The sequence below is a fragment of the Oncorhynchus nerka genome, linkage group LG1, assembly GCF_034236695.1.
Source record: "Oncorhynchus nerka isolate Pitt River linkage group LG1, Oner_Uvic_2.0, whole genome shotgun sequence".
Classification (NCBI taxonomy): Eukaryota; Metazoa; Chordata; class Actinopteri; order Salmoniformes; family Salmonidae; genus Oncorhynchus; species Oncorhynchus nerka.
Window position 1 is genome coordinate 35,502,336 of NC_088396.1, and position 12,616 is coordinate 35,514,951.

General features: G+C 43.1%; 1 protein-coding gene across 1 annotated transcript in view; it reads right to left on the reverse strand.

Annotated features, from left to right (window-relative positions):
- LOC115113735 (receptor tyrosine-protein kinase erbB-4-like) overlaps window positions 1–12,616 on the reverse strand; it is a 305,373-nt gene that overhangs the window by 101,889 nt on the left and 190,868 nt on the right. The window contains exons 13-14 of the mRNA XM_065013396.1: window positions 11,102–11,234; window positions 3,618–3,711 (exon numbers count right to left, since the gene is read on the reverse strand). Of these exons, the coding sequence (XP_064869468.1) occupies window positions 3,618–3,711; window positions 11,102–11,234 (227 nt within the window). The remainder of the gene's footprint in view (window positions 1–3,617; window positions 3,712–11,101; window positions 11,235–12,616) is intronic.

The following is a 12,616-nucleotide window of genomic DNA, read 5'->3' on the forward strand; positions in this document are numbered from 1 at the left end:
TCTCTAGTCCACAGTAATACTCATTCGTGTGTGTGTGTGTGTATGAGAGAGAGAGAGAGCTTGAGTACATTGTGTGTAGTGAGATTGAAGCCTAAAGGGGTGTTGACTGAATAAACAATAAAGAGCACAGGAGGAACAGAGAGAAGGGAGCAGAGAGAAGAGAGAAGGGAGCAGAGAGAAGAGAGCAGAGAGAAGGGAGCAGAGAGAAGAGAGAAGAGAGCAGAGAGAAGAGAGAAGGGAGCAGAGAGAAGAGAGAAGGGAGCAGAGAGAAGGGAGCAGAGAGAAGGGAGCAGAGAGTAGGGAGCAGAGAGTAGGGAGCAGAGAGAAGAGAGAGAAGGGAGCACAGACAAGAGAGAAGGGAGCAGAGATAAGGGAGCAGAGAGTAGGGAGCAGAGAGCAGAGAGAAGAGAGATGGGAGAAGGGAACAGAGAGAAGAGAGATGGGAGAAGGGAAGAGAGAGAAGAGAGATGGGAGAAGGGAACAGAGAGAAGATAGAAGAGACAAGGGAGCAGAGAGAAGAGAGATGGGGAGAAGAGAGAAGGGAGCAGAGAGAAAAGAGGAGAAAAGAGAAGAGAGAAGGGAGCAGAGAGAAAAGAGGAGAAATGAGAAGAGAGACGGGAGAAGAGAGAAGGGAGCAGAGAGAAAAGAGGAGAAATGAGAAGAGAGAAGGGAGCAGAGAGAAAAGAGGAGAAATGAAAAGAGAGAAGGGAGAAGAGAGAAGGAAGCAGAGAGAAAATAGGAGAAATGAGAAGAGAGACGGGAGAAGAGAGAAGGGAGCAGAGAGAAAAGAGGAGAAATGAGAAGAGTGAAGGGAGCAGAGAGAAGGGAGCAGAGAGAAAAGAGGAGAAATGAGAAGAGAGACGGGAGAAGAGAGAAGGGAGCAGAGAGAAAAGAGGAGAAATGAGAAGAGAGAAGGGAGCAGAGAGAAGGGAGCAGAGAGAAAAGAGGAGAAATGAGAAGAGAGACGGGAGAAGAGAGAAGGGAGCAGAGAGAAAAGAGGAGAAATGAGAAGAGAGACGGGAGAAGAGAGAAGGGAGCAGAGAGAAAAGAGGAGAAATGAGAAGAGAGAAGGGAGCAGAGAGAAAAGAGGAGAAATGAGAAGAGAGACGGGAGAAGAGAGAAGGGAGCAGAGAGAAAAGAGGAGAAATGAGAAGAGAGACGGGAGAGCAGAAGAAAAGAGAAGGGAGGTGAGAGAAGAAAAGAGAAGGGAGGTGAGAGAAGATAGAAGAGAGAAGAGAGAAGGGAGAAGGGAAGAGAGAAAAGAGAGATGGGAGAAGGTAACAGAGAGAAGAGACAAGGGATCAGAGAGATGAGAGAAGAGAGAAAGAGGCAGAGAGCAGGGATGGAGGTTGTGAATGAATCTCTTGTCTAGACTGGAGATGAAGTGAAGGACAAAGAGCATCATCACACAGCCTGAGACAAGCGGAGAGTCAACAGGGACACACACATCATGTACGCAAACTCACAAACAGATATATGGAAGCACACAATCACGTACGTACACACTCACTCAGGTCCGCACACGTGTGCACTCTTTCACACACACACACACACACACACACACACACACACACACACACACACACACACACACACACACACACACACAGTTTGTTGTAAACACATGCCACTTTCCCTATAAGTTAACATGAAATAAAATATATTGTGAAGCTCGCAGACACACTTTAACTGACAATACAATTAATCATGATTCAAGGGCAATAGAAGACATTGAATGCATCCCAAATGGCACTATATTCCCTATGTAGTGTACTACTTTTAACCAGGGCCCATATGTCACACAATACCATACTTCTTTCAAAAGTCCTTATTTTGAGTTCCTCGTTTTACCCTAATACAGGGACCGGAAACTAACAAAACATCACTTTGAATCAAAACTATGCCCATCATTAATTTCCCAGCATGCTCAACAGCAGGTGAATTCTTTTGAATTGTTATTTTCAATATCTGTTTGTGCATGTACATTGATTGATTGATTAATCTTATTCTACACAAAGATAAATCACATGTATTTTTCTCAATTAATCCAATCAGTTAGTTAGATTTTTTGCACCTTTTACTGAAATGTTTGTTCCAGCTTAATTGTCTTAGATAATACAACAAGTGTAGCCTTTACCGTGAAGTGTTTACTGATGAGCCCTTTCTCAACAATGCAAAGTTAAAAAGTAAGAAACATTTGCACAGAAATAAGAAATAGTAGCACAATAAAATAACAATATTACATACAAGGACTACCAAGTCAATGTGCAGGGCTACGAGGTAGTTGAAGTAGTAGGCACATGTAGGTAGAGGTAAAAGTGACTCGGCAATCAGGATAGATAATAAACAGAGTATCAGCAGCGTATGTGAAAGTATGGGTTAGGTTTTTGGGTTAGGGTTAGATTGGGGAAAATATGATTTTGATTGGGACTGAAGTGTGTGTCCCGACAAGATTAGGTGTACAAGACTGTGTGTGTGCTGGAGTGTGTGGGTAGTATCCAGTGTGTGGGTAGTATCCAGTGAGTGTGTGTGTGTGTGTGTGTGTGTGTGTGTGTGTGTGTGTGTGTGTGTGTGTGTGTGTGTGTGTGTGTGTGTGTGTGTGTGTGTGTTGGTAGTATCAGTGAGTGTGCATCGAGCCGGTGTAAGAGAGTCAGTGCAAATAAAAAGGGGGTCAATGCAAATAGTCAGGGTAGCTAGGTCTTGGGGGTATAAGCTGTTCAGGAGCCTTTTGGTCACAGACTTGGCACTCCGGTACCGCTTGCCATGCGGTAGTAGAGAGAACAGTCTATGACTTCGGTAGCTTGAGTCTTTTCCAATTTTTAGGGCCTTCTTAAAAGTTTTTAGGGCCAGCTCAAAAAAGAGTCTTGGTGGTTCCAAACTTTTTCCATTTAATAATGATGGAGGCCACTGTGTTCTTGAGGACCTTCAATGCAACAGACACTTTTTAGCACCCTTCCCCAGATCTGTGCCTCAACACAATCCTGTCTCTGAGCTCTGCGGACAATTCCTTCGACCTCATGGCTTGGGTTTTGCTCTGACATGCACTGTTAACTGTGGGACCTTATATAGACAGTTTATAGACAGGTGGACTCCAATCAAGTTGTAGAAACATCTCAAGGATGATCGATGGAAACATGATGCACCTGAGATAAATTTCGAGTCTCATAGCAAAGGGTCTGAATACTTAGGTGTTCTTCTCAAATTTCTAAAAACCTGTTTTCAATTTGTCATTATGTGGTATTGTCTTTGGAATGATGATGCCTTTATTTATCCCTTTAAGAATAAGGCTGTAACGTAACAAAATGTGGGAAAAGTCAAGGGGCCTGAATTCTTTCCCGAAGGCGCTGTATGTAGATTGCAAGCCCATGGTAAGTCAATAAGGCTAACTGGATAGCTACTACTATTAGCACGCCAAATGGCAACAAATTATTATTAGCTAGCTACCCACGAACAATCTACCTTGCATAACTTTAGTTTTAGGTAATTTTTTATGCATTCTCCACACTCTTGTCCTCACAAGAGTGAACTCAAGAGAATGTCCACAGAATTTGGAGCATAAGCATGTGGACCACGGTAGTATGCATATTGAGATAACCTGTGTCTCTGGAGGATCTTACCGGGCCATGACAGGTCAGGGATTCACCATCTGCTCTCTCACACTGGGCATCACACTCCACACACACCGAGCCGTTGTCATACTCACGCACCTCCCTGAGAGAGAGAGAGAGAGAGAGAGAGAGAGAGATGGAGAGAGGGAGGGAGACAGATGGAGACAGGAAGGGAGGAAAGAGAGGGGAAAGGAGAGAAAGAGGGAGGTAGGGAGGGAGAGGGACAGAGGAAGGCAGGGGTAAGGGAGAGTCAGGGAAGATGTAGACAGTGAGAAAGAACAAAGTGTGTCAGATCCAGGCTCTAGAGGAAGGGAGGCAGGCTGTGCTCCTCTGACTCTGTCTAGAGGAATAGCTGGAAGGGTTTTATGGCCTCAGGCGCTGCAGTCAATGGGGTACTGTGGTATACACACTTTTCCACTGTGCATACTGTACACCAGTAGCAACAGCATGCTAAGATGGCTGACATGAGCCTGGACGACTGCAGATGAAAACTAAAGGAGAACTGACTACTAACATACTGATGTTATTTGCTTAAATCACAATTTGAAAACAAATGCATTACTCATAGGGGAGAGTGGGGTATGTTTCTGCCAAAACATACACAAAACGCTTGCATCTAAACCAAAAGAGATCATTTTAAGATTGTTTTATACAAATACATCAGTTGGGGTCTCTATAAGTTTCAATAGGAGGTCCTAAATCTAGCATGAAAGTGCATCATTGTAGCTGTGTGGGCTAATATAGTAAGGTAAGGTGAGCCAATGGTCATGGGGTAAGTTGAGCCAAGTGTTTTCTTCCCAGGTGTAATGCAAGGCATTATCGCTGGGATATGAGGTAACAACAGGGCCTGGCCTATGTTAAAAGTGTAAAAAAAAAAAAAAAGTACAAAATGTTTGTTAGGTGTTAAGCCTATCTAAAAATATGCTTAAAAATATTAAAAGTCAAAAAAGTGATTATGATTGTGTTGAATTGTCTTTAGGAAATAAAGATAGACATAAACTCAGCAAAAGAAAGAAACATCCCTTTTCAGGACCCTTTCAAAGATAATTAGTAAAAATCTGCATTGTAAACACTCCCAATTAATGAACATGCACCTGTGGAACGGTCAGAGTTATGAAAACTTAGGACACTAAAGAGGCCTTTCTACTGACTCTGAAAAACACCAAAAGGGTCCAGGGTCCCTGTTCATCTGCGTGAACGTGCCTTAGGCATGCTGCAAGGAGGCATGAGGGCTGCAGATGTGGCCAGGGCAATACATTGCAATGTTCGTACTGTGAGACGCCTAAGACAGCGCTACAGGAAGACAGGACGGACAGCTGATCATCCTCGTAGTGGCAGACCACGTGTAACAACACCTGCACAGGATCGGTATATCCGAACATCACATCTGTGGGACAGATACAGGATGGCAACAACAACTGGCCGAGTTACACCAGGAACGCACAATCCCTCCATCAGTGCTCAGACTGTCCGACAATAGGCTGAGAGAGGCTTGACTGAGGGCTTGTAGGCCTGTTGTAAGGCAGGTCCTCACCAGACATCACCAGCAACAATGTCGCCTATGGGCACAAACCCACCGTCACTGGACCAGACAGGCGTGGCAAAAAAGTGCATTTTTTTACCTTTATTTAACTAGGCAAGTCAGTTAAGAACAAATTCTTATTTTCATTGACGGCGTAGGAACAGCCTTGATCAGGGGCAGAACGACAGATTTGTACCTTGTCAGCTGAGGGATTCGATCTTGCAACCTTTCGGTTACTAGTCCAATGCTCTAACCACTAGGCTACCTACCACATCTTCACTGATGAGTCGCGGTTTTGTCTCACCAGGGGTGATGGTCGGATTCACGTTTATCGTCGAATGGAATAAGCGTTACACCGAGGCCTGTACTCTGGAGAGGGATCGATTTGGAGGTGGAGGGTCCGTCATGGCCTGGGGCGGTGTCACAGCATACACGGACTGAGCTTGTTGTCATTGCAGGCAATCTCAACACTGTGCGTTACAGGGAAGACATCCTCATCCCTCATGTGGTACCCTTCCTGCAGGCTCATCCTGACATGACCCTCCAGCATGACAATGCCACCAGCCATACTGCTCGTTCTGTGCGTGATTTCCTGCAAGACAGGAATGTCAGTGTTCTGCCATGGCCAGAGAAGAGCCCAGATCTCAATCCCATTGAGCACGTCTAGGACCTGTTGGATCAGAGAGTGAGGGCTAGGGCCATTCCCCACAGAAATGTCTGGGAACTTGTAGGTGCCTTGGTGTAAGAGTGGGGCAACATCTCACAGCATTAACTGGCAAATCTGGTGCAGTCGTCCATGAGGAGGAGATGCACTGCAGTACTTAATGCAGCTGGCGGCCAGATACTGACTGTTACTTTTGATTTTGAACCTCCCCCCCCCCTTTGTTCAGGGACACATTATTCAATTTCTGTTAGTCACATGTCTGTGGAACTTGTTCAGTTTATGTCTCAGTTGTTGAATCGTGTTATGTTCATACAAATATTTACACATGTTAAGTTTTCTGAAAATAAACGCAGTTGAAAGTGAGAGGACGTTTCTTTTGTTGCTGAGTTTAGTTTAAAAAGGTAGTGGTAATATTTCATTCAGTACAGAAATGTGTAGGCGGCATAACCTACCCTGCCCTTCGGATCAAAACTCTAATGTTTACATTAATTCTGATTACTTACAGGGATACACAATATCCTGAATTATACACTGAGTATACAAAACATTAGGAACACTTGTTCTTTCCATGACATAGACTTACCAAGTGAATCCAGGTGAAAGCTATGATCCCTTATTGATGTCACTTGTTAAATCGACTTCAATCAGTGTAGATGAAGGGGAGGAGACAGGTTAAAGAAGGATTTTTAAGCCTTGAGAACTGAGACATGGATTGTTGAATGTGTGTAATTCAGAGGGTGAATGGACATTTAAGTGCCTTTGAAAGGGGTATGGTAGTAGGTGCCAGGAGCACCGGTTTGTGTCAAGAACTGCAACGCTGATGGGCTTTTCACGCTGAACCGTTGCCAGTGTGTATCAAGAATGGTCCACCACCCAAAGGACATCCAGCCAACTTGACACAACTGTGGGAAGCATTGGAGTCAACATGGGCCAGCATCCCCGTGGAACACTTCTCACACCTTCCGGTGTCTATGCCCTGACGAATTGAGGCTGTTCTGAGGGCAAAAGGGGAGGGTGTAACTCAATATTACGAAGATGTTCTTAATGTTTGGTATACTGAGTGTATGTAGATATCTTTGTTCTGAAGAATATTACATTTCCCTGGACAGAGTGATCCTGAATGTAAAAAATGGCTCAACTTACCCCAGTCTCCCCTAGAGATTTTAGTCAAAACAAATCAAAATAACATTGTACATTCATTTTTCACTTAGCATTATATTCAAGCCGAGCCAAATCCAATATCCCTTTACTTTTACTGGTTGCCACATAATGTGCTGGCAAGTTTTTAAAACTGTGCAAGAATTTGTTCCCAGTTCTAATACATTTCTTAAACCTCAATCAATTGCCAAAATCAATGTCAAAATTTGTTTGAGAGAGAGACAGAGAAAACTATCAATAAAATATAGATCTGTGTGAACCTTCAGTATCAGGGAGAGATTCTGCAACAGATAGACCTAAAAAGAAAAATGCTGCTCAATGAAGGCAGGATTGTACTAGAGAGATAAAGAGAGAGAGAGTCTGTGTGTGTGTGTGTGTGTGTGTGTGTGTGTGTGTGTGTGTGTGTGTGTGTGTGTGTGTGTGTGTGTGTGTGTGTGTGTGTGTGTGTGTGTGTGTGTGTGTGTGTGTTCTCCAGTTTAATTTGGCACTGAAGGTCACTGGATGATGTCATGGGTTGCGTCCATATACAGTGCACTACTTTTGACCAGGGCCCATAAGGAAAACCATAGGGCGCAAGTCAGAAGTAGCGCACTATGTAGGGACTAGAGTGCCATTTGGGACACATGCATTAACTGTTGAGCATGCACACGTAGAGAATATACAATCTGATGCATTTCTCTGTGTTACACTATTACACCTTACAGCGTCACAGCTAATTATGTTGGCTATATTGATAGCATCACTTTGGGGTATAGCATGGCTTTCCAGCTAAAGTCAACAGGTGTTCTATACATTCAGAAATCAACAGTCAAATAAGAAGTCACTGGCGGGACTTGGAAAGTCAGTAAATAACAGAGACAAAGTAAGACAGAGGTGCCTTGGCACCCTGATTTAGACATACAAGGAGAGATGCTATGCGTGCATGTGTGAGTGTGTGTGTGTGTGTGTGTCTGCCAGTTCGTGTGGTACTTCTTCCCTCTGTCTAATACCAAGTGGGACTCCTCTGTGGGACCTAAAACCAAATTAGGATTAATTATGCTTTATCCAGACAACACAATGCCATGCAGGGTGGCACGGGAGGTAGGTCTTTGTCTTGTACAACTATGGTTTAAATGGGTTATGGTTTAACATCTCCTTTAAGCTGCTCTCTCTCTCTCTCTCTGTCTCTCTCTGTCTATTTTATATGTCGGGTCTCTCTCTCTGGCTTCCGGAATGGTCTCTGTTTCTTACTGTCTCTCTCTTTCTCTCTCTCTGCAGTCAGTGACTGTGGGTGCTATTCTTGTTGTAGGACAAGGGCACGGCCTGTCTGTCTGTCTGCTACACTGAGCATTTAACACCTCTATTCTAGCAGAACCCAGAGGACAGAAGCTTTTACGCACGAACTTCACTTCTTTACAGGAGGCCCTACCTAAATCTCCACTATAACAGTTGCACTCTGTGTCTGTGTCGTCCTGTTTTCTTACGAAACGTTTGTGTTGACTCAGTCAGAGACATTAGGAAATGCTTAACAGCATTTGTGCACTGGAAATAAACAATTCATGCATTACAGTAGATATTTTTCCTCCTAATGTAAGAGTGCCCCATAGTGAACAAGACATTGTCTCAATCATAAATACATACTATTGAGTAGTTTCCCAGACAGGTTCTCCATTGATCTTTTTAGTCCCAGACTAGGCTTAATCTGCGTTTGGGAAACCGCCCCTAAATGTTATACAGAATGTAAATCTCAGTAGACTTCAATCAGTAGTGTCTCGTGGCTCTGGGATTGGCCGAGCTGTGAGAGGTGGAGTGCAGACAGGCAGACAGGTAGGCAGAGCGTGGCCCCGTGCGCAAGCAGTGACTGTGACACGCAGTGACACGCCTAACCCCCCTGCCCTCGTTTGGCATACCTCTCCAAACTGGCCTCACGCTTCTCGACCACGAAGGGTCCCGACGGCTGCCTGGACCTAGAGCCTGTCAGTCTGGAAGGAGAAACAGTCATCCATTTCTGTGTCTACTGTAGTGTACACCAGCCATAGACATATAGTCTATTTCTAGACATACAGTAACTATCTAGTTATTCTATTTCTATTTATACATTACCCAGACACCACAGTCTGGTTTACGGTTCAGATGGTGACGTTTAACTTTGAACGTCTCACCTGTTGTCTCACAGCCTTTGAATCAATGTATTAGAGAGGATTATACAGGTAAACAACAAACACAACACATAACAAAATGTAGAGATTTAAAAATAATGCAGGAAATTCTCCTACGAACACATAACCAATCCCCCCCCGATCAAGTACACTCCCTCAGACCGCTCCATGTTGTCACCTATGCTCCTACTCACAGTAAGTACACTCCTGTGTGTGTGTGTGTGTGTGTGTGTGTGTGTGCGTGCGTGCGTGCATGTGGGTGTGTGTTTCTGTCTCACATATTGTAACATCCGTACTCTGTAATCCACACTGCAACAGATCAGAACTACCATCTTATTTCCCCTGTTATTCACTCACTGGAGTGTATTGTTGCGGTGGTTTATCCTTTTTGTATGAAGTTCTCTGTGCTGTGTTTGACCTGTCCTTGTCTTTGGCAGCGTCCCAAATGGCATCCTAATCCTTATAAAGTGCACTACTTTTGACCAGGACCCATAGCGCTCAGGTCAAAATGAGTGTACTATATGGGAATAGGATGCCATTTGGGACGTAGTCTCATCTATTTTTCTCTGACATTTAAGTCCATTCTTGCAGTATTTTTCTGTCATTCTCCTGAGTCTTTAGATTGTGTTTACACCATGTTTTCTCCCATTATCAGAATGGAAAAGGGAAGAGACTGGCGTCTGCACAGACGGTAGTTATATTTTACACTCAGTAGTCTGTGGAGCAGGTAATACATGCTGAGATACATAGTACTACTCTTAGAAATGGCATAGTACTACTCTTAGAAATAAGGGTATGGTATTATTCCCTAGGGTACGAAAGATCAGATGTACACATAATGATCTCACATGGTACTGTTCGCTACCTTTTAGGGTACATGTGTAGATAAAGAGTATAATGGTACATTTCTGTACCTCATATTTTGAATATTAAGGTACAATCATCACACTCTCGTTCTCAAAAATAGGGGTACAACGTGAAGGTACATTTCTGTTTCCCATATTTTGTGTACCCTCAATACCCACCAAAAGGTACAATGATGAATTTTTGCCACCTAAAAGGAACTATTGGCTTTGTCACTGGTGTGGTTCCTTAAAAAGACAATATTTGTACCATCATTATTATTATTATCATATTGCCCAGCATGCTCTACCACGGGTAGATTTTTTGTGTGATTTTTTGGGAATATCTGTGTTTTAGCATGTACATTGGTTGATTGATTAATAATATGCGACACAATGATAACATATATTTAACTACTGTAACAACTGTATTAGGGTAAAGCTAGGCCTAAAAATAAGGCCTTACAATATATGTGTGGTCATAAAGAGTTTAATTTTAATGATAATATACATCTAGTATCTCACTTGGTGAAGGCCAAATAACTGAAAATGAATGAATTCTACAACCATGTCTCTGTCACTAACACACTAGCACAATTCACTCAAAAAGGCAAAGAACACCGGAAAATTATATTGGAGGTGTGGCTTAGTGGGGGCGTGGTTTTCAGTTTTATTTTTGCCCATCCGTGAATGGAAGTTTAACTGTTCATTTGTGCTATATTCAGTACATGGAATGAATGGCTTTGTTACTGTGGTGGTACGTATATATATAAAGGAAAAAGCCTGGTTTTGTACCTGTGGAGAATGGTACTATCTGAGGTGTGAACTTGGGGTACAATATAACTGGACCTATAACTAAAACTATGAAAGAGGACCTTCCAGGGTCCCACCCCAGTGACAAGCGCCTGTAACCCTTTAGGAACAAATATAAACCTTTATTTCTGAGAGTGTACTGAAACAATCACTATATCAAAACAATTCAGACCTAGAAGCCATCAAAAGAAGTCGTAAATTACAATGAGGTAAAAGTTAAAGATTTGTTAGTTTGACGGCTGTATTTGCCTTTATCTTCATGCATATTGAGAGTGATAATGTCATAATGTCATTGTGTTATACTGTCAAGAGTCTACAGTATCTCTCATTGTTTGAAACTGTCACCTGTAACTCACCCTTCATAGAGATTGCAGGTGTCCACACAGATGCGTCCTCTAATAAAGTAGCGGCAGGATAGGCACTGGTTTGGTCCTGGCCCCCAGCAGCCAGCGTCCGAACACAGAGGGTCACACACCATCTGCTCAGTAGCTGAGAAACACAAGAATACAGGTTAGGGTTAGGGTTCAGACAGAAGGTCAAACACCATCCACAGTAGCATGACAGGGTTAGGTACTGGACACTGACAGTATTTATAAATGTTTGACTTTATCTGAAAAATATTGTTGGAACCATTGACTAACCCTAACCCTAACCATAACCTAACCCTAACCCTAACCCAGAAGTGATTAAATTACTTAAGCTCTAAAGAAGGCTAGAAGGCCTTTTTTATTCTTACATGTTTGTAATTTCCCAGACACTCTTATTCAGAGCAAATAGGGTTAAGTGCCTTGCTCAAGGACACATTTACAGACTTCTCACTTACAGTGCCTTGCGAAAGTATTTGGCCCCCTTGAACTTTGCGACCTTTTGCCACATTTCAGGCTTCAAACATAAAGATATAAAACTGTATTTTTTGTGAAGAATCAACAACAAGTGCGACACAATCATGAAGTGGAACGACACTTTTTTTAACAAATCAAAAACTGAAAAATTGGGCGTGCAAAATTTCTTCAGCCCCCTTAAGTTAATACTTTGTAGCGATTACAGCTGTAAGTCGCTTGGGGTATGTCTCTATCAGTTTTGCACATCGAGAGACTACATTTTTTTCCCATTCCTCCTTGCAAAACAGCTCGAGCTCAGTGAGGTTGGATGGAGAGCATTTGTGAACAGCAGTTTTCAGTTCTTTCCACAGATTCTCGATTGGATTCAGGTCTGGACTTTGACTTGGCCATTCTAACACCTGGATATGTTTATTTTTGAACCATTCCATTGTAGATTTTGCTTTATGTTTTGGATCATTGTCTTGTTTGAAGACAAATCTCCGTCCCAGTCTCAGGTCTTTTGCAGACTCCATCAGGTTTTCTCCCAGAATGGTCCTGTATTTGGCTCCATCCATCTTCCCATCATTTTTAACCATCTTCCCTGTTCCTGCTGAAGAAAAGCAGGCCCAAACCATGATGCTGCCACCACCATGTTTGACAGTGGGGATGGTGTGTTCAGGGTGATGAGCTGTGTTGCTTTTACGCCAAACATAACATTTTGCATTGTTGCCAAAAAGTTCAATTTTGGTTTCATCTGACCAGAGCACCTTCTTCCACATGTTTGGTGTGTCTCCCAGGTGGCTTGTGGCAAACTTTAAACAACAATTTTTATGGATATCTTTAAGAAATGGCTTTCTTCTTGCGACTCTTCCATAAAGGCCAGATTTGTGCAATATACGACTGATTGTTGTCCTATGGACAGAGTCTCCCACCTCAGCTGTAGATCTCTGCAGTTCATCCAGAGTGATCATGGGCCTCTTGGCTGCATCTCTGATCAGTCTTCTCCTTGTATGAGCTGAAGGTTTAGAGGGACGGCCAGGTCTTGGTAGA